General features: G+C 38.5%; 1 protein-coding gene across 5 annotated transcripts in view; it reads right to left on the bottom strand.

The window, feature by feature from the left end:
• Positions 1–23370, bottom strand: part of Mtm1 (myotubularin 1) — a 105947-nt gene that overhangs the window by 52485 nt on the left and 30092 nt on the right. For 4 of the 5 annotated variants that reach the window (XM_047535413.1, XM_047535411.1, XM_047535414.1 and 1 more), the window contains exons 4-6: positions 22592–22686; positions 6370–6480; positions 1746–1847 (exon numbers count right to left, since the gene is read on the bottom strand). In XM_047535413.1, the coding sequence (XP_047391369.1) occupies positions 1746–1847; positions 6370–6480; positions 22592–22686 (308 nt within the window). The remainder of the gene's footprint in view (positions 1–1745; positions 1848–6369; positions 6481–22591; positions 22687–23370) is intronic. The other variant, XM_047535416.1, reaches the window with a different exon arrangement.

The following is a 23370-nucleotide window of genomic DNA, read 5'->3' as shown; positions in this document are numbered from 1 at the left end:
ACAGTCAAGATGGTATGGGAACACAGAAGCCAAGATGTTTAGGAGGGTATTCAAATTTGTTAAATGCTAAAGAGAGATGAGGAGATGACACAGAATTAGGATGGAAATGAGCCAGTAGATTTGGCCAGTAAGAGGTGATGAGCTCCAAGAATGTATCAGCAATGCAGATGGATACTGGAGATGAGAACAGGATAGAATATTCTTTTCAGAACTTTGTAACTAAAATGAGAGATAAGATAGTAGTTTAAGGGGAAAGCTGGCCTAGCAGTGGACTTTTTTAGGGGAATAAATGCTAAAACAGATAGAAGATGCCAGAGAAAGAGGACAGCTGATAATGCAAGATCTTGTGGAAGATGGAAAGGAGCCTCAGCACTTTTAAACCTGCTATGAGAGCCAGTCCTGCAATAAACCAAGATAGAACATATTTACTAACTGAGCTTTCATAAATTTCATTCTCACTTTCATTATAATTTAGAAGATATGTTTCCATAAAACCATCTTATCCTAATAAAGTTAGAAATATTTCATATGGAAATATTTTTAATATGTTAAATCAGAAACTTAGAAAAGGCTGAAAATGAATTCAGCGATATGGTATCAGTGAATTTATTTTCAAGCTCTACATTTTCATAAGATCAACATGAGACTCGTGGTGAATACTTCATATCCTCCTAATCTCTACAGCCTCCATGAAAGACTCCTTCTCTCTACCACACATGAACCTCCTGTGATTGGAGCAACTGCTGGTGAAATTCCAGGAGAAAGAAACCTCATCTCATTAGATGGGATAAACCTCAGATGTTTATTGCAAAAAATACAACAACAAAAACTTATAACAAAAATCCCAAAACATCTTAAAAAAACAACTACAGGAAGAAGAACTAGAATACAAAGCAGTTCTTCTGCAAAATCTCTGTCATCACATTCAGTTTAGTCTGCAGTAATTATCTTCTACTTAGAATATAGGTGTTCATATATTTTTCAAAGAATTATGTCCTTGCCCTCTACTTAGCAGGCATTCACGTCCAAGGATGCTTAGCATCAACCACAGGAGGAGAGGGATAAGATGAAAAGCTGACCAACACATTGGATTTCCTTTTGTACCAAGTCACAGATTATAACTAAATGTGTAATAAATCCATCCTGCAAACATATACTAAATGTTATGAAATGATATTTGAAATGTCATTATTTTACAAAATAAAACTGCTGGCTTATTGAGGTGCTGGCTGTAGTACCTATATAACACATTTGTATTTTAGAAGTACATTTGTCTAAATGGCATTTCAGCTTGGAGGATTGGTTCCCATTTATAATGGGAGCCACAAAAGCCTGACACGCATCCTCTATTAGTACCAAAGTGAAGAACAATGATCTCTTGAGCAGACCTCACAGTCATACACATAGCCACCACATCCTCTCACTATTCCCTACATTTTAAAGGGCATAGTCAGGACTGGAGAGAACAAGGCATCCTGGGTAAAGCTCCCATATTCAGGAAGGGCTCCCATTGGCCTCCCAGCATGTGGTTCAGTCACCTGGGTCATTCCATCTTGCAGACTAGCAGGAGAGAGACTTACTCTCTCTGGAAGTGATTAAATCATATTTAATAAAACACCCCCACATACACATCACACCAGGAAACACAAGGCAGTGAGTGAGTAAAAGAGAATCCCAGTCCAAGGGCAGTTTACGAAGAGAAGACTTGAGAACCTTCTGATGCTTAGGAGAGCCCTGGAATTTACCAGACTGTGGGCCAGAGGAAAGGCGTATCTTGTGAGGATCTCAAACATATCTCTTCTGCTGTGGCCTTCCTGTTTCAAAGCAAACCTCAGGTTTCTCATATCCTAGGGGGCAAAGGAGAAATTTGACAGTTCAGTCTATCAATAAAGTCACATTAATTAGCAAAAAATCTTCCATTCAATTAAGGAAATAGAAGATTCACTTACCTAAAATGGCAATGAATCTACTCTACTAAAAATCACTTTGTTTTATGGGGTATTTTGAAATTACTGGTTTAAGAACACCTGAAAATATTCCCATTGTAGACATGAAAGTAAAGACAAGACAAAGAAACAAGTAGTAGAGAGAAAACACAGCTAAGTATCATTTGGTTAAAAGAAAGAAATCAAACCCTGTACATCATCTACCATGTCTACACTCACTGGTTTCCAAGAGATTTTTAAATTACCAAATGACATTCTATTCATACAAATTTTCAAAAGAGTACCTGCTATCAAATATAATCTCAACACTGTTAAACATGTCATTAAAATACATGTTTTTAATGACATCTCCCTAAATGATTGGCATTTTAAGCTTTCATCCAAGTAATGGAGTAATGTAATTTTACTCTCCAATATTGCTTTCACACAGTTTCTATATAAACCACACTAAAGTATCTCATATTAGTAATAACTTTACTTTCAGGAATTAATGATGAAAACCAGGTTTTAAAGGTAGCTTCCCACTATTATGTATAATTATAATATAATGTACCAATAAAAAATAATTAAAAGTATCTTCTAATACGCATCTCTTTAACAGGCAGGAAAAACCTTTTCTGAATTCAAATGAAATGAGCTTCTTTAAACATCAATTTGTATTATGTATAAAAACACAATATTCTTATTGTCAAGGCTCAAGTTGTTTTAAGGTTGTCTCTTCTAGAACAATCAATCATGGGGCTGGGGATGTGGCTCAGTGGTAGAGCACTTGCCTAGCATATACAAGGTCGTTTAAACCTTAGTACTAGGAAAAACAAACAAACAAGAAAAAAAACAACCATCAGTCATGGTGCTGTGACTTGTGACTGAGTGGTAGCTAAGCATTGAAAACATTATACTTTGCAATGCACTCTCAACTGTCATTTCAGAAAAACAAGCACTGTGCTATACCCTGCAGCTACCTCAGGAGCGAGACAGCCTAAGTCCCTGCCCTCTTGGGCAACACAAACTTTATTGTTTGGAGTGCTTTTTGTTAATTATCCCTAGGTACTCTTAAAGATTCTTAAGTATTTAGTCTGAAGGATAAGAAAAGGCTTTGCCATCTAGAAGACATCCCAAAGGGCAAATGAAGTATGAATGGGACTCTCAGATTTCTTTGAATAGCCCAAGATCCAGCACTTTGTATACAGATAACATCTACTAGGCCTTGCCAGCTCCTGGATTCTGTGCTCCCCCCCCATCCCCCGCTTCTGTCATTCTGGGGATGGAACCCAAGGCCTTGCACATGCAAGGCAAGTGCTCTACCACTGAGCCACATCCCAGATCTCACTTTTATTTTTAACAGCCTGTAACTAAATAAAATCCAACAACCAATTTAAATCATGTCCCCAATATACTGGGATGTGATTGTCAGTTCATGACACAAAGCAATAATCAGCTGAAGGGAAAAATCATCTCGATGGGATGAGATATGCTAAAAGATACAGCAATGGAGAGTTGCAAACTCTGGGCTCAAGGACCTGTGAAGAACTTTCTAACAGCCATGGGTCAGTGATAACTCTGTGGCATCATTCTTTTAACTGTGTGGCCCAAAATTAGACTCTCTTTAAGTTAAATATTTATTCTGCTCTATCAGGGATTCAAACAAGTACTTTTCATGTGCCAAAACACAAGTGATTCAAGCAACTTCTTTTTGCCATCTGATTCAGATGCAATTAAAGACAGAACAATTTCTTGCCAACAAGAAAACTGAAGTGGAAAAGGCAAATGACTCACAGGCGGCAGATCACCAAATCTGTAACAGAAATAGAAGCATATACTAACTGCTAAGTTCTACCTGGTTTCCTCAGAGTTTGACTCATCAGGGAAGGGCACCTAAGAAAGATGCTGTGGCACAAGTCTCCCAAACAGACCCTCAGCCTATTTATTAACTAAGTCTTGTGGTGATCTGATTGATTTAATGAGGTGCCAATTTCTAGAAAGCATTTCTAGAAATAACACATATCACTGCTGACTTCCAAGTACCACGCTGTGAGCCAAGTAAATGGGAAAGAGGAAGAGAAGGACAGAGAAGGTTCTGTGACAGTATGGTTTTGCTCTATTATTTTTTAAAGATTCCAAATGTTGAACAGGGGCTACTATGAGTCCTGCAGGGTAAAAATTCCTACAACCAGAGCTACCTTCTCCCCTGGTACTGGACAAGGTCCCCCGGGGACTTAAATCTACAAAGTGAACATTGGTACTGGCAAGTATAAACCCTCACATGCACAGCTGGGATAGCTAAATGTGTAGGGGTTGTTACTACTTGCTTTGGAAGAGAAATGCAATTGTACTATTACTGAGTGTGAGTGCAAGAGAACCTGAGAGACAGGACAGTGAATCTTTATCCCACTGCAGAGTGCCCTTGTAACAACATAAGATCTATTCCTGACAATATGGAATATGATTCTTGTGACTTTGGTGTATCTGGGGAGATTATGTAGTTAAAAAGCTGTGCTACAACATTGCATACATATGTGTATATGTATGTATATATTTATATAAGTAAATATAAAAAATAAAATTTTATATTTTATAAAAATATAAATAAATGTTTATTTATACATATGTAAGTTTTGAGAATTATGCCTGATGAGTTGTTCCTAAGCCTTTTGTTCTTATAATAAACTGTCAAAGGGTGAAAATGTGCTTTTGTCTTATTAATTTGGGAGATTCATATTTAAGTAAGTTTTCCTATTGATAAGGCAGCAAATGGGATTTTTAAAAACCCTCCTAAAATTAGTCACTCCAAAGTCTTCAAAATATCAACCACCTTTTCCCTTGAGTGCTTTAATGCACCACTCTACTTCCCAAACTCCTTTTATGCAAAACTCAAAAAACATCCATCAAAGTAAATCCCCATACTTCTGGGTTCCAAAGGGTAGACAGTAACTGGGATAACAGATGAGGCACAAAGGTAGTTCAGATTAAAACAAAAATAAAAAAGTTAAGGTGGGGAGTAGTGGAGAATTTCAGTTCGAGTTGGTTTGTGGTAGAGTGCACTGGCCTTAATCATTTATAAATGACAGAGAAAAATACTGTACTGGATTCATAATCCAAACCTAAGGAGAAGAGATTGCTTTTTAGAAATCACAATGCACAAGCCTTGGAAAAGAAGACTTGGGTTTTAATTCGGGCTCTTCCACTGGCTCCTTGGCAACCCTAGGCAAGTCGTGTTGTTTATTAAAGGCCTCATTTCCCAATTCATCGAATAAAGAACTTAGATTGGCCAGGGGTCAGCAAACTTCAGCCCAGGTCACTTTTTGTATGGTTCTCAAGCCAAGAATGTTATTTTACAATTTAAAAAGGTTGGAAACAGAGAACACAAAAAAGAATAGGTGAAAGAAATCCTATGTGGCCCACAAAGCCAAAAATATTTGCTATCTGGCCATTTAAAGATAAGGCTTACTGACCCCTGTGCTAGAATGATGGTTCACAGTTACCTGACATACTTGGAAGTGTCACAACCTTCCAGGTTCCAGCCTTCAGAAAGCACCTTACAGTAGGATGTGGGGTAGAAATCAAAGACCTACATTTTTTTTAAAGTTCCCCAGATTGTCCTGATGCATATCTAGGTTTGGGAACCACTAGGACAGATGAGTTCCAAATCCCTTCCAGCTCTTTCTAGAATTTGGCACTATGCTACACATATTAGTCTTCTGATACTCAATACCTGGAAAGCAGGTTTCCTTGCCAGAGGATTGAGACTGTTGTTTACGAAATGATTACCTTTGGAGTCCAGCTTTGGCATTTTTGGGGTAATTTTAGCAGTCCCCTAACTCTTTGAGCCTCAGGTTTGCCATCTGTAATATGTCCACCTCAATGTGCTGTGCTGAGGACTGAATGCAATATTCTTGCATATGTTTGGATGGATATAGCTGCTCAATAAACAGTTACTATTTTAACTGATTTTATCATCACTGAATTTCTCCTACTCAGCACCCTAAAACACAATAGACCACCACCTCTGAAAACTAAGCAAAATTAACAAAGGTTATTAGAGGAAAGGGCACATCTGGTTCAAAATCTCTTCTATTCTTTCTTTCATGGTACAAAGGTGTCTAAACTAGTAACACATTCAGAGCAGACCAGAGCAAAATCCAAAAAAGGTTTAGATTTCATCTATGAAGTTTTCTTCCTACTCAGTCAAGCTAACAAACTGTCTGGTTCCTCTAGTCTTCATGCACAGTGACCACAAAGGGTCACATATACAGGAACTCACATTCAAGGTACTTTCATAAATATCAAATCCTAAGGGGAGAACCATTTCTAGAACCTTAGATGAATAAGAAATTTTGATTTTTTGAGCATACGTTAAATTTCTACTATCATTCAACATGAATGTCTCTCTTTCTTTGTTTAAGAAAAGTACTGAATCTCTTACTTTACAAGTTATATCTAGACCATAGGAATTTTCTCCTCTACTTGTCGCGCCTCCCATTTTTTCAATTCTTGAGATCACACCCAGAGGAACATCAAGTATCAGAGCAGAATCCTGTAATGGACAAAATACAAAAGTCATTATTTCTTTTGGTATAATTAAAACATCAAAATCATGTAAAAATAACCATAAGCTTTCAAGGTGGGTTTCATTTTTTAGAAACTTGGCCCTTTTACCACTTTATGAACAAAAATGTGATATAGATCATACATGAAAGAATAAGCATTAAATAGCCATGTATGCAATCAAAATGCATCCCCAAACATTCTCCATTGTGCATTACCTGTGGAACAGAGACTAAAATCCTAGGCACATAATTCCAGGGCCATGACATTACTCAGTCAGCTTCTGTAGCTTCTCTCCAACAACATTCTGCCTCCAGCTAATTAAGCCCCTCCCCATTATTCAGACACTCCATCTATAATCGAGACATGTGCTTTGCTTAAGGCATTTCCTTTGCCTAGAATGATCTATCTTCCCCAGCTACTAAAATTCTCCCCATAGGTACAGGCCTAGCTTAGCAAGCATCACCTCTAATGAAGCCTTTCTTCCCAATTAGATCAGGCACAGCTTAACCACTTCCTCCTCCAAAGTTCCACAGCACTTGAGTCAGACTCCCATTACACCACTTGCTTTGCTCTGTCTTGTTACCATGACTTTATATGTCTTTATTTCCCCATTAGAACTCAAGCACCTGGAAGCAGCACTTGTCTCAAGCATGGGTGCACTTCCTGAAGCAGAAGGACCTGAATGCACAGCCATGCTTCCCCAGTGTTTGCTAACCAATTCTGCATGCAACTGGTCCATAACACTGTGGGCACGATGGAATCAGGTTAGTGAAGTAATACCACAACTGTAATAACAGCAGCAGCTGCCACAGATGAATACCTCATCTGTGCCAAGTACTGCCATAGGGGCTGTGTGTGCATTGTCTCATTTTCTCCTTACAACCATCCCAGGTTGAAGGTAGAAGAACCATATTTCTGGCCACAGCAACCAAACTCTTAAGAAGCTTCAATAACCTGCTTAGTAAATATGGGGTAGGGTTGTGATTCAAGCAACAGCTTGGGAACACTCATCAAAAGAGTCATAAAAATAGTATTACACTTTGACCCAATCATTTCACTCCTAAGAACTCATATCTATCATTCAACAGGAGGAAAAAAGATATGCATGAAGATGCTCTATGGAGCCAAAGGTGGCTATCAGGGTAGAAAACATTAGTCAACACGATGGAACAGGTATGCAGCTATTAAAACAATTGTGGTACATGATAAAAACAAGTCCCAAGTGGAAAAAAGCAGCATACCAGCATACAAAATTCACTGTGACAACAATAACATAAAATCTATATTCATATGGATGAAGGCAAGAAGGGCTACACAGTTTTTAATCCAAAATTTTGATGTTAAGATGACTTTGACAAAAAAGAAAAAAATTAAAGTGTTTAAATTTTTGTTTTTTAAAATATTCTTTTGTGGGATATAAAGAAGGTATTTCTTTTATTTTAGATGCTTGTCCTTAAAAGATGATACAAACATTAAGTGTTTATTCATTAAATATAAATATAAATATAGCCCTAGATAACATAAATTATCAAAAAATTCAAAATGTATAACATTAGACTGTGTTGTATCCATACTATGAAATAGTATTCAACAATGAAAATGAATGAATTAGCCAGGTACAATGGTGTACGCCTGTAATCCCAGCATCTTGGGAGGCTGAGACTGGAGGATCACAAATTTGAAGCCACCCTGGGAAACTCAAATTTGCCTGTCTCAAAATTAAAAAAAAGAAAAGAAAAGAAAAGAAAAGGGTTGGGGATATGGTTCCATGGTAAAGCATGGGTTCAATCCCCAGTACCAAAAAAAGGGGGAGGAGGGGGAGGAGAAGACCAAAGATATATGCTTCCTAAGTACTTTGGGGGCATCAAGCTGAGTTAATAAAGAAAACTGCATTTTGTACATAAAATGAGTACATTAAAAAAAACTAGTAAAATTCAAGTATGGTCACAGTCTAGTTAACTATACTGTAACGAACAATTTCTTGGTTTTGATAAAGCAATATTGTTATTGGGAGAGCTGGGTAATAGGTACAGGTAAACTCTCTAAACTATTTTTCCAAGTTCTTGTGAGTTCATAATTATTTAAAAATAAAAAGTCAAAAAAGTATAAGTAAGTAATAGTTATAATGTAGAGAAAAGAGCACAGCTCTTAACATGGACAAAAATTGGAGTTTTGACATTTATTAACTGCACAATTCTGGAAAGTTACTACCATCTCAAGGCCACATTTGCCTGAAAAGTAGGGATGATTAGAGATAATGGATTTAAAGTACCTGGAACAGTGCCTCTCAATAGAAACTAGAAACTAGAAAACGGTGGAAGTCATTATTATTATCATCATTACCAATGATGTCAAAAAACGTCTTAGTATTTGGAAGATGTAACTGTGCTCTGCAAATACAACAGATTGGTATGCTCTAGCAAGCAACTGACAGATCTCTCTGTACCTATAAGGAGGCACTTTTAGCTGTTGTCATGGGGTCAGACACTTCACCACATATCTAAAATTGAAATGCCCAAAAGGAAAAACACTACTTAGTAATGGTGTGCATACACAACTGCATATGATGCTATATTTACTTCTCACTACAGTCTAGTTATTAAAACATATTATAAGATACTCTGTTATTATGCTTAGATCATATTAAGATTTATGAGTGTGAACTGTGTCAAATTTACACACTAAATACATAGACTACATGCTACATAAAAATCTGATTCTTTACTATCAACACTGAAGCAAGATTGTTTAAAGACTGTTTAGAAACGAGAGGAAACCTTGCTGTCTTGTCCTTATGTAGAGGAAATTTAGCTCAGATTGCTCTGGCCCTACACAAAAGCAGAAAACCAGACTGTGAGGAGAACCACCCAGCTTCTGACCAAAGGCACCCAAAGTCTAATCAGGCTACTTGCCACATTTTCTCTGAATGACACATTCAGGATCTGATAACTCAGCAGGCCAAACAGGAAGGTCCAGGAATAGGAAAATCAGCCTCTCTGGAAACCTGAGTCATCACTAGCAAATATCATTAAATATTGAAGGAGACTCAGGTCCACTCTAACTTAAAATTCTGTGCCTCTATACCTGTAGGTCTCTAAAATAGTTGAGAAACAAGTATAACAAATGAGCTAAAACAGTGCATCAATTCCCTCCCTTCCTTTAACATGTATAGTAACAGGAATTGGGCAATACGGTTCATGAAGATAAGCTGCAGAGTGTTATGGTTTGGCAATGTGGTGTCCAACAAAACTCATGTGTGAGAAAATGCAAGAATGTTCGGAGGTGAAATGATTAGATTATGAAAGGCATAAACTAATAACTGGATTAATCCACTGATATGGATTAACTGGGTGATAATGTAGACAGGCAGAGTGTGGCTGGAGGAAGTAGGTCACTGGAGGCGTGGCTTTAGGGTTTATATTTTGACCCTAGTGAGCAGAGCACTCTGTTTCTTGGTTACCATGTCCTGAGGTGCTTCCCTCCACCACATCCTTCCACCATGATGTTCTGCTTCACTTTGTGCACCGAGCCATGAAGTGTGCCAACCATCGGCTAAACCTCTGAAACTGTGAGCCAAAACAAACTTTTCCTTTTCTACATTGCTCTTGTCAGATATTTTGGTCACAGTGACAGAAAGGTAACTAAACACAGAATTGCTGTCAAGGAGCTCAGGCCCTACATCTCCTTGTCATTTCAACAATGTTACATAAATGGAATCAAACAGCTTGTGACCTTTTGAGATTGGCTTTATTTATTGAGCATGATGCCCCTAAAGTTCTACCAGGGGGAGAAGATACATGTATCCAAGTAGCCATGATGCCAGTTTTGTATCCACACAAATTCCCTGGGGAGGATGGCAGGGTTAGGCTCACAGTGAGTGAGATCCATTGAATGCTTTTTATACCTTTTTTCCCTGGTACCAGGGATGAATCCAGAGCCTCACAGAGGCAAAGCATATGCTCTTGCACTGAGCTATATCTCAGCTATACCTTACAGAATGCTTTTTGAGAAGAGGAATGCCAAGATAAAATGGTGTATTATGAAGATTTATCTAGCAGCACCAAGCATTCTGGGATAGTAGGGAGAGGGTGATGCCCACTCCTTGACATCATGGAGACTCATGCTTGAGGATCTTAAAGTGGAGGGCAACCCAGGTAGAAAGCAGAGAAGGGGATTAGCCTGGGGAAGAATCAAAATGACTGGAATTAGGCCCAGATCCCTGGGACAGATGAAGATGGTTCTGCCAAAGATGTGAAGAACACAGGAGGGGGTTTGGCAGAAAGATTGAGGCAGTCAAATATAGACACACTGAGTTTGATATTGTGATGAATTAACCAAATACAGACAATTAGGAGGCAGCTGAAACTATAGAACCGCAGAGATCCTAAGGGCACCTCACAAAGTGTCCAGAACTAAACACATGATTTTCCTCTCTTCAAAGAAGATTTGGAGAAATCTCCTCCAAGGCATTCTATCTCAGTGGCTGGCACTACATTATCTACCCTGACAACCACTGTTTCAAATACTACAAACCAGGGAGTCATCCTTGACATCCCTTTCTTGACTAGCCTGGACCTAATCACTATGTTTACCTTGAATCAATCTCCATTCTGTGAAATTTTCCCCAACTCTGCAAGTAACTTCTCTGGACCACTGCAATAACCACAGTGGTTCCTGAATCCATCATGGTTCTCCTTATGGTCTGCCCTGACAAAGTAGTCAGGGTGATCTTCTCTAGAGGTACATCTGATGCTATCATTACTCTGCTCATCCCCTTTGAAGCTTTCCATTGCTGAATTCTAAAAACCTAAACCCTGGGTCAGGGGAGCTATTGGTCCAACGATTCAAAAATTCCACTAGGTAGGAGAAATAAGTTCAAGAGATCTAATGTACAACACAGTGACAACATTGATAACATCAATAACATTGAATTCTTGAAAAATTACTGAGAATAGATTTTAAGTGTTCTCACCACAAAAAATAAATACGTGAGGTAATGTATATGTTAATTAGGTTGATTTGGCCATTTCACAATATGTACATACATGTTCCAAAACACATTGTGCATGATAAAGGCAATTTTATCAATAAAAATTAATTTAAAAATAAATAAAAACAAAAATGCAAATCCTTAAGATGCTTGTTTAGACCTAGGTCATCTGGCCACCACCTACCTGTCTTGTCTCATGCCTCTCTGTCCCCCCTACCAGCACAGCCACACTAATATTTCCATGTTTCCTTTGGCCTCAGGTCCTCTAACATGCTGCTCTCATTTCTTCTCCCCTTTCCAGACCTTGCTTTGCATCTAGGTAACTCGCATTCAGTCTTTAGACCACAAGTCAAGTACTGTTTTCCCTAGAAAATTTCCCAGGCTCCTCAAACTCATGTGTTTCTATATTACTTTCACATATCATGCTCACAGCTGGTTATTAGGCATTGCTGTGATTAAATAACACCTATCAATCTCACTGGAACCAAAAGCTCCATGACAGAGAAACCACATCTGTTATGCTCCCCACTATATCCTAGTGCCTGGCACAGTGCTCAACACTCATCAGGCTCTCAAACATTCCATTAAAAAAGAATGAAAGATTGGGACTGGAGCTGTAGGATAGGAAAGCAAATGACAATTGAGAAAGAGGAGGAAAAGGACAGGACTTAGGGGAACATATAAGTTTAGGAGGTAGGAAGGAAAAAATGAGCTGTACAGAAGGCAGAAGTGGGACAAGAACCAAGAATGCATGAATAAAAGAACAAGGAAGGAGCAGTGAACTCAATGGAGCACTGCAGAGAAGTTAAAAAGTTGAGTACTCAACCAGGACCTTTGGAACTGAGCAGTGAACAAGTAGTTTCAATAGAGAACAGAAGCCAGAACACAAGAAATTCAGGAGTCAATAGTCCAGAAGTGGAAGTGCCATGTGAAGATTCTTTTTTCTTTTAAGTTTGGCAAAGAAATGGAAGAAAGAGGACGATCTTATCAGAGGTAGCAGGGATACAAGATGTTGATATAAAATAAAGAGACTTAAGCGGACCTGCAGAGTCAGGGGAAGACCAAAAATAATGGAAAACAAAAACTATAAGACACAGAATAACCAACTGGTACTACAGCTCCAGAGGACTTAAAAGGACAAAGGTGGGCTGGGGATCCAGCTCAGGAGAGTCTGCTTGCCTAGCATATGTAAGGCTCTGGGTTTAATCCCTAGCACTGTGGGGGTTGTGGGGGAGGACAAAGGAGAAAGATTCAAAGAAAGGGATTTGCTTTGGAAAAGAAGATATCTAGTTTCTCCCTCTCAAATGGGAGGGAAGAAAATATGGAGGCAAACAGACATCATTAGTTGGTGATGAAGGAATTTATGGAAGCTCAGAAACTGACTTGTTCAATAGCACAAAGACAAGGTCAGCTAAAGAGCAAGGACTGTTTGTCACTGAAGTGATGCAGATGGGAGCCCACAAACTCAATTGGGCAGAGGATAGGAACAAGTGGAAAAGGAATCTACAGTATTGTCAGGAACTTCTTTTAAAACTGAAAACAGTATTAATTTTGTGACAGCAATATAAAGAGATGACTTAAGACTAAGTTTAAAAGAATACCTATACTGATCAGGTATCCTTATCTACAGTGTTTGGGACTGGAAGTATTTCATATTTTGAAGATTTCTTTTTTTTTTTTTTTTTTTACTTTAGAACACTGGCATAGATCTTACCAGTAGAATATCCTTAATCAAAAGCTGAAATTCTCCAGAATCTGAAACTTTCTGAGTATCATGTCAGATTTCAGAGCATTTCAGATCTTAGATTACGAATGTTCAATCTATAGCAGGGATCCTGTTCTCACAGTGAAGTTCCCATTTATGGACACACTAGGAAGTTTCATTATTATAGTCCACCTAGCATTATTTAACCTCCTTTAAAATGAAAAGAGGTACCAAATCCACTAGACCAAAGAACCTAAAAAAGGACAATCTTAAAAAAGCTTCCGATGTATTTTTGAAAGAAAATTACTACAGGAATCCTTTTTGCTTATAATGAAATGAGCTGGCCTTTCTCTGGGAAAAAATGTAAGTCTGGCTTTGAAATTTCCACAATGGAAGGTAAACTTTGCCTCCCCTCTTGGTGTACCCAAGGTTTATAGCTCTAAAGGCAGCCACTAAAGGATATAAAGTAAATGAAGCTCTACTGTACTTGTTTGATGTTCTTAACTAGCATGATACCCAGCACCTGTCTGAAGGCTATTTCAGAACCAGATATTTTAAAGATAGAGTTTCACAGATATACATACTGCCCATCTTGATTCTGTAAGTTCTATCTCTACACTGAAACTCAACAGAAAAGTAAAATAGTACACATTGCCCTAGTCCTTCACTGAAGTACCTGTAACAAGCAAAAAATTGTTATATGATCTGTTTTTATTGAGGGTGTATTATTCAGCTCTTCATCACTGTGACCCAAATACCTGACCCAAACAACTTGGAGGAGGAAAGGTTTATTTGGGCTCATGGTTTTAGAGGTTTCAACCCACAGCTGGTTGGTTTCATTGCTCTGGGCCAGAGGTGAGGCAGAACACCACGGTGGAACAGGGAAGAGGAAAGTTTCTCAGTTCATGGCAGCTGGTAAACAGAAAGAGTGAGGAGGAGAACCAGGGATAAGATGTAGTCCCCCATGGCATGCCCCCAGTAACCTAGTTCCTCCAACATGGTCCCACATGCCTACAGCAGTCCATTCAAATTATTAATCCATCAAGAGATGAACCACTGCTAAGATTAGAGACCTCATGATACAGTCATTTCTCAAGTGAACATTGGTTGAAGACTTGCCCCTCAATATGCAATGGGGACAAAGTGTTCAACACATGATTCTTTTGGCAACATACCATAACATAGGGTCAACAAAAGAATCACATAATTGAACATGATTTCAGAATCTTTGGGTAACACTACCTAAAGAATTGACTCACTGTTATCATCCTTTAAAGAGAAGTCAAACAAATTTCTCCTTGAACTTAATCCAAGAAGAAAATTCTGTTATTGACTTGTTGTCAGAAAGTGAAAGCTGTCTACTCAACACATTTCTCATCTCACCAGCAGTCTTTAACCTAAAGGCAAATTCTAGTGCCCAAGGGTAATGATCTGCTCATCTGGAATGCCCCCAGTCCTTTTGTTTCCTACACATTCCCTATATTCCATTTTAATTTCAAGAGATATGTGAAATAAATCCAGAGTGAGAAACACCAACTTTAGGAAGGTGATTCCTTCAGGAATAAATGGGGAGGAGGGAATGGGAATTCTTCAGCTTTGTACTGGATCTTGATAAAGAATCCTGCATGGGTGAGGCAACAGCACCAGAAAGCATGGGGCAAATGTGAAGAAGGGTACAGAGAAGGGAGGACCAAGAGACAGATTTAATTCCAGGGTAACTGGATAAAAAGCAGCACTATTAAGATAAATAAGAACACCAAGTGAAGGAACTTGAGGAGGGAGAAAGAGTTGAACAGTTTCCACTTGGCCATGAGAGTGGGATGCCAGGAAGTAAGTCAAGACAGCTCTAGTCAGTGGTAAGAAGTGAGAAATTTGGGTACAAAAGGTTAGCACCAGGGGGAAAAGGAAGCCAGAGGAACGAGCCCAAGAAGCATCTACTTTGCCTGCCTGTTGTCAGGCTCAAATGAAAAAGTGCACAGAAAAGGACTTGGTAAACCTTCTAAGGAGCTTTGTCAATGCAGTATTTCATCTTCAGAGAAGTGACTGAAACCAAGGGCAGAGATGAAGCCATAGGGAGAAGAATGGATGGAGAGTAGCTCCCTGATGTCTGGAAGCTGCAGAAGCTTTATAGCTAGGACAGGTGGAAAGGGGAGAAAGAGAGACCAATCAGATTCCCCTCTGCAGGATCTTTTCTCAGAGTAGCTCCTTTGGGACATCCTCACTGACCTAGTCTCATCCTTTACCTTACTGACCCTTGCTCCATTTCTGCTCCCTTCCTTCCTGAGATGTTACTCTCCTCCTGACTTGTACCACAGCCTGTTCTCAGGAGCTTTTCTATGGTTGTCAAGCTCCTGCTTTGTTTTCTCCAGGTGCTCTTCTTTTTCTCCTCACCATGGAAAACAAAAACAACCTCCTAGTGGGTCTTCCTGCCTTTAGTCATCCCTGCCACTAATCCATTCTCCATGCTTCAACCAGAATTCTCTTTCTGAAATGCGTAACTGGTACATCATTCTCCATACAAGATATATACTGCTTAACTGTGACTTATGCCAGGAATGGTGGTGCACACCTGTAATACCAACAACTTGGGAGGCTGAGACAGGAGGATTGCAAGTTCGAGGCCAGCCTCAGCAACTCAGCAAGACCTTGTTTCAAAATTTAAAAAAAATGGACTGGAGATATAGCTCAGTGGCAGAGTGCCCGTGAGTATAATCCCCAGTCCCAAAGGGGAAAAAAAAATATCTGTGACTTATGAGACGCCTGAGGCTGCCTCTTCTTCTAGCCACATCTCTTCCTGTCTCCTACTACTCCCTCCACTCCTGAGGTTTCAGCCCCCACAGATCACTCAACCATCTCCACAGCACAGATGCTCATCTGTTAACAAGGAGAAAGCCTGCTATGCTCCTCCTGTCCAATTGTTCCCATTTTTCAATATCTCAGTTCAAATGTTGCCTCCTCTAAGAACACTCCATGACTCATCACACTGGAGTAACCATCTTCTCCATTGTATCATCAAAGCAGTATGTGTACCACTGTGGGCTATGTTATATTCATATGTCATCTCTATGTCCGGTGAGGCTGTGTGGGCCTCAAGGCATAGTTTTATTCACCTGACACAGTATATGATTTCTCATGGTGCTCAGTGAATGTTTCTGGTTAAAGATGTGAATGTGTGAATGAGTACAGGGTTGTCTTTTTCATCCACCTCAGGACCTAGACCCAGTGTGTTCCTGGACAGGAATCTAGAAGCAATCTTTTTCATGGCAGTCTTACAGATGGGTATCATGTGTCCATAGTAGCCCCTTTTGTGGTCACAATATTAACCCAAAGTCAAGTCTCTTGGCACCTTCAAGGTGAAAAAATAGCTATGGGATTTCTGAACTCCAGAGGTAATGCTGGTATGTAAGATACCACAATTTAGTAAGGTCCACACTGTGGTCAACCCAGTGACTAGTCCTTCATGAATGTCTTAGGAACACCAACAACTAGAGCTTGTTCCCTCCTGTGTTCACTTACTGAATACACTTTTATGAGTACCTGCTCTCTCCTACATGCTACACTAGCTAGGCAAGGAGGACCAAAAGGATTAAGCATTTGGTAAGACCACAGACAGAGCAGCAAGCAAATAGAGACAAAATTAGTTTGTTCAACACATCCTGACTGAGAACATATGCCAGACTCTATCCTAAGAGCAGGGAGAACACAATGAACAAACAGGTAAGCATCCCTGTCCTCAGACAACAACAAATAGGATGAACCAGAGAAATAAAAAATGGGAGGGAATAACAAGTACTCAGGAGAAAAGCCAAAGATGAAAAAGGGTATTAAAAATGTAGCTAAGCCCACTAAGAACTGGAACAAGACAGGGATGCCTTCTTTCACCACTTCTATTCAACATAGTCTGGAAACTCTAGCCAGAGCAATCAGATAGACCAAAAAAATTAAAGGGATATGAATAGGAAAAGAAGAACTCAAATAATCACTATTTACTGATGACGTGATTCTACATTTAGATATGCCAAAAAGACACCAGAAAACTTCTAGAACTCATAAATGAATTCATCAGAGTAGCAGGATATAAAATCAACACCCATAAATCAAACACATTGCTATATATCAGTGATGAATCCACCAAAAGAGGAATTAGGAAAACTACCCCATTCACAATAGCCTCAAAAAAAAAAAAAAAAAACGTGGGAATCAATCTAACAAAAGAGGTTAAACACCCCTACACTGAGAACTACAGAACACTAAAGAAAGAAATTGAAGAAAACCTTGGAAAATGGAAAGATCTCCCATGCTCTTGGATAAGCAGAATTAATATTGTCAAAATGGTCATACTACCAAAAGTGCTATACAGATTCAATGTAATTCCAATTAAAATCCCAATGAAATTCTTCATAGAAATAGAAAAATCAATCATGAAATTCACTTGGAAAAATAAGAGACCCGCAATAGCCAAGGCAATCCTTAGCAAGAGTGAAGCAGGAGGCATCACAATACCAGATCTTAAACTATACTACAGAGCCATAGTAACAAAAACAGCATGGTATTGGCACCAAAGTAGACATGTTGACCAATACAACATAGAAGACACAGAGACAAACCCACATAAATACAGTTGTCTACACTAGACTAAGGTGCCAAAAATATACATTGGAGAAAAGATAGCCTATTCAACAAATGGTGCTGGAAAAACTGGAAATCCATATGTAACAAAATGAAATTAAACCTCTATCTCTCACTGTGCACAAAAATCAACTCAAAGTGGATCAAAGACTTAGGCACTAGAACACAGACTCTGCACCTAACAGAAGAAAAAGTGGACCAAAATCTTCATCTTGTTGGCTTACGATCTGACTTCCTTAACAAGACTCCTAAAGTGCAAGAAGTAAAATTAAGAATTAATAAATGGGACGAAGTCAAACTAAAAAACTTCTTCTCAGCAAGGGAAACAATCAATAATGTGAAGACAGAGCCTACACAATGGGGAAAAATCCTTACTACATGAACCTCAGATAAAGCATTAGTCTCCAGAACACATAAAGAACTCAAAAAACTTAACACCAAAAAAACAAATAACCCAATCAATAAATGGGCTAAGGAACCAAACAGACACTTCAGAGAATACAAAATACATTTGATCAACAAACATATGAAAAAATGTTCATTATCTCTAGCAATTAGAGAAATAAAAATCAAACCTACTCTAAGCTTTCATCTCACTGCAGTCAGAATGGCAGTTATCAAGAATACAAGCAATAATAAGTGTTGGCGAGAATGTGGGGGAAAAGGTACACTCATACATTGTTAGTGGGACTGCAGATTGGTGCAACCACTTTGGCAAGTAGTATGGAGATTCCTAGAAAACTTGGAATGGAACCACCATTTAACCCAGCTATCCCACTCCTTGGTTTATGCCAAAAGGACTTAAAATCAGCATAGTACTGTGATACAGCCACATGAATGTTTATAGCAGTTCAATTTATAATAGCTAAACTATGGAACCAACCTAGATGCCCTTCAACAGATGAATGGAAAAAGAAAATGTGGGGTGTATATATGTGTGTGTGTGTATATACATATATATATGATGGAATATTACTCAGCTTTAAAGAAGAATGAAATTCTGGCATTTGCAGGTAAATGGATGGAATCACAGAATATCATGCTAAGTAAAATAAGTCAATCCCCAAAAACAAAAGGTAGAATATTTTCTCTGATAAGTGGATGCTGATCCACAGTGAAAGGTGGGTAAGGAAAAATGAAGGAGCTTTGGATTGTTCAAAGAGAGGGGTGGGGCAGTGGGGATGGAAAGGATGGTAGAATGAGACAGACATTAAGTTTTTGAAAAATATCTATCACTGTCCAAAAATAGGATAATGAAAAAATATTCCAATACTACATATTCTTTTACTAAGATTACTCTGAAATGTTCACATTTTTCCTGTTCCCAAATGAAGCTGATGTGTACTTACTAAGAACAAAAGAGAAGGGGCTGGGGTTGTGGCTCAGTGGTAGCGTGCTCGCTAAGCATGCGTAAGGTCCTGGGTTCAATCCTCAGTACCACATAAAAATAAAATAAAGGTATTATGTCCACCTACAACTAAAAAATATATTTTAAAAAAAGGTAATGTGAAAGAAAATGTAGCTAAGGTGGCCAGGGAAGGTTTCATAGCAAAGATATTAATGGAGGCATGAGGGGAGGGGCTGCAGGGATGTAAAGAGGAAGTGAGTTCTTTAAGAAAAGCTGGAGAAGGTTCCAGAGAGGACAGGATTTTTGAGGTGGGCTCTCAAGAACAAAGAATAGCTTTTGAAAGGGACAGAGAAAGGGGCATCTGGGTTTAGTGAGAACAGGACATACACAATGGGGAAAAGGAAGGGGTTGCAGAGTTGCAGAACAAAGTGTTTGGGGAGGAGGGATGCGAGTCAGAGCTGGAGAAGTGAAGAGGCTTTTACACCATACAAAGGGAATTGATTTTATTCTATGGACAACAGGAAGCCAATGACAGTTTCAGATCTAAGAAAGCAGCTGGTTAGCCTGGAGGCAGTGTTCAGGGCAGACTACGCAAGGAAGAAGGCAGCCACTGTGGCAATTAAGGCTGTACCACCATTCCTTGACTTCCCAGGGGAAAGGGAGGCAGGGAATCTGCCCTTTACACCTTACAAAATGGGAAAGCTGACATTGAAATCAGACTGTATACATCTGCACTCCTCTCTCCTACTATGGTGTTTACATACCTGCAACAAACAGGTGTCCACTTCAAAATGCCAGTAAGATGACAGCTTTTTGTCAAACACACACACAAAAAATGTTCACATTTTACAGCAGAATCCACAATTAACGTTCTTGCTTAGGACTTTAAATGAAACACTCTGTCAACTCTTTTTAGGCTTCTGAATAACCATCTAAATAGTATTATTTATATGATGTTTTCTGCTATTAGCTGCTTTCTTCTGTACTTGCACTAAATGTTATGCTTAAAATGTTCATGTTGAACTTAGTGGAAGAAGAAATATGTTAGCAATCACTGTCAGACATTCATTTGATTTACCCACTCAACGCTAATCCCTATCCTGAAGGGTGCCATATGAAAACAAAATAAACAAAACTTGCTAAGTTATTTCACAATTAAAAAAGTGATACATACTCATTCTAGGTATTTTGAAAGATATTGACAAGTAAAAGGAAGAAAACAAAGCATGCATAATTCTACTCTGGATATCCCAAGTGCAGAGACTTTTGGTATATTTCTGTTTAGATTCTTCTAGAGGTTATTTTATTTGTTTTGTTAGTTGAGATCACACTATATTCATGATACTGTCATAGAACCACAGTTTGAATTGATTTTCTCAGTTTGTCATCAGTGGCAGCATGAAATGGAACCAGGCATTGCTCATTTTTCAGTCCCTTAATTAACCTGGTTCTATTTATCTGAACTCTAACTAGTAAATCAAGGTCCCTCTGAAAATGTGGAATATGAATTTGAACCCATCACTTCAGATGGGGTTACCATCTCATTTTGTGCCACCAATAGAGTATGCTTCTGTTAATTCAGCCTCCAGGTATATTAGTTTTTAATCAGTCATATCCAATTACTGGTTCAAAATCACTTAGACCCATGTTGTGAGAACTCCTTCACCCTTTAATGATACAACTGATTTTTACTAAGTAAATGTTATCTATGCTGATTTTATATTATAAATTTTATATAGTTTTGCTCTAATATCCACAGTCAATTAAGATCACTTCAAATCCCAACTCTGTCATCTACCACCTTGAGTAGTTTGCAGCTTCTCACATATTGGCCATGCATTGCATTAGGGACACTGCAGAGGAAAGCCCCTACACAGCAAGATGGTAGTGACCACCCTTCTTGGCTGGCATTAAGTCTTTAATATACAGTCTTTAACTCCACGTAAAGTGTACTGCCACCACTTGGCCCATGACTTTACCAGGGACTGTTGTATGCCTTGATAATATGTTCGTAACACTCCCATTGGTTTCTTTCTCTTCCAGGTACTTAAATCATCTGTTTAAAATGATCAACTGTAGAATTTTTACCAGTTGTTCTCAAAGGCTCACATCCATCTCAATTGCTGGGAATTTCCAGAATCTTCTTTCCCATTCTGGAAAACTGAAATATTCACTTATCTCCAGTCTTACCTAGAAGTCTGACCCAATTCACAGAAATAAAATGCTCAGTCCCAGGACCCTGTGGCTTGCTCCATGTATCCATCCCTATGAGCACCTTGCTCACAGGAGATACAAGAAGGCTTTACAAGTAGGCTTCCATAGCTAATGTAATAGGGGTAAGAAATAGCACTTTTCAGAATGCAGACATAATAACGAGCATAATAAAAGAATTGAAAGTTACAAACTAAACTAGATATGAATTATCTGAAAGAAAATGTAGGCTAAGAACAAGAAAACAAAAGCTTGATTTGCTGCACTGATGGACTGTACTTCCACGTACCCTGAACCTATGTGCCCTTAGTCCATCCCATGGAAATATACCTACCCCTTCAGGCTGACATGAGCAATGACAACCCTCCTCATCTAAGACAGGTTCTGTGACAGCCACAGCAGCTGTTCATTCTCTTTTCTCCTGGGGCATCTGTGTTCTACATCATTGTTCCATTGGTGGAATATTCCTTGAAGTTTTGTGGCCATGAATTGAAAAGGTACGAATGGCAGTAAGCTATACCACAGTCATCCTAGTTTTACACTGCTGCTTAGTGCTTGGCAATCAACACTTGGAAATCTCCACTGTGGTAGGCCTTTACCAGGGATCCATATCGGCATGCTCCTCTATGATGTTTTAGAAAATGCTACTGTTCCTAGACCACAGGTCTAGATATTCAGAGGCAGTAAATCTGAGGTATCTTTACTACTTGTTAAGCTCCATAAGTGGTTCCCATCTGTGCTCCTCGTAAAAACCACTGTTATACACCAAACTAACTTTGGAAACTATGGAAGGGTAATAGCCAACCTCTCCCCATTACTATAAGGCAGAAGAGATTAGTTTTTTAGAGACAGAAAAATTTTTGAACTCGTAGTATGAGTTGAACATGTGCAAAACATTTTTGCATAAATTTTCCTATTTAAACCTCACAGTTACTCAATGAGGTAGGTACTATCCATATGCTAAAGAAGGGGGAATTGAGGCAAGGAAATTAAAAATATGCCCATAAAATATATTTTTAATATTCATTCTATTCCCTACATAAAAAGATGTTAGTGTTAAATGAGTTTTGCATAAGCAAAAAATTAAGAGTTGAGAAGCAAATCTATCCCCCATGTTAATCTGATCCACAGTCAATTTTGCAAAGTAGAAGAGAAACAGTTTAGTATTATCTTTAACAGTTAGGGTCATCTTTATGGTCTTATATTCTACTTACCATTTCCAAACTTCTTAAATAAAGACGATAATTTGTGATGTAAACTCTTCCCTTAATGGGGCCATTGAAAGGACATATGTAAATAACTTCTTTGTCTAGTAAGATAAAAAAAGTACCCTAAAATAATGGAAATATATACCAAAATACACAATAAATGGTACTAATTTAATATAAACTATTTGGCTAAGAATAACTACTATAAAAATTACTGAAAAGGTTGAATGTAAGCACTGGCAATGTTTCCACATTACCATGCTAGGTTGTATAAGGGCAGTTGGGGAACTAGTGGGGCCACATCACCTCCAGGCACTAGTAGTGCTTCCCTGAGTTTGCCCATAATGTTGTCACTAACTGGGGCAAGGTGACAACAGCTGGTGAGCAGAACTAAATGAGGGTACCACTGCTGCAACCCACAGATGATTATAAAATAACTATCCATACCACTTCAGAGACTGGCTATTCATGTAGGACAATTTCATGAAACTACTTCTGATCACACAAACAGGTTTTCAGTAAATGAATGCTAATCACAGAAATCTGTCTAGAGTCTTCCTCTTTTTTAATAGTTCAGAGAAGAGTTTAGATATATTCTTTCCAAACATTTAAGTCATATAAAACAGATGGACAGAGGAATAGCACATCTTCAGTAGAATTAAACAAGGACAAAATTTAATCAGGAGAGTTAATTAATTATAACAGAAATATATCATTCTCTTATACTTCAAGGGTGTCCCTGAAAGTGTTAATGATGTCTAATTTTTTAATGACTTTAAAGTCCC

The sequence above is a fragment of the Sciurus carolinensis genome, chromosome X, assembly GCF_902686445.1.
Source record: "Sciurus carolinensis chromosome X, mSciCar1.2, whole genome shotgun sequence".
Lineage (NCBI taxonomy): Eukaryota > Metazoa > Chordata > Mammalia > Rodentia > Sciuridae > Sciurus > Sciurus carolinensis.
This window is presented reverse-complemented; position numbering and strand designations above follow the sequence as displayed.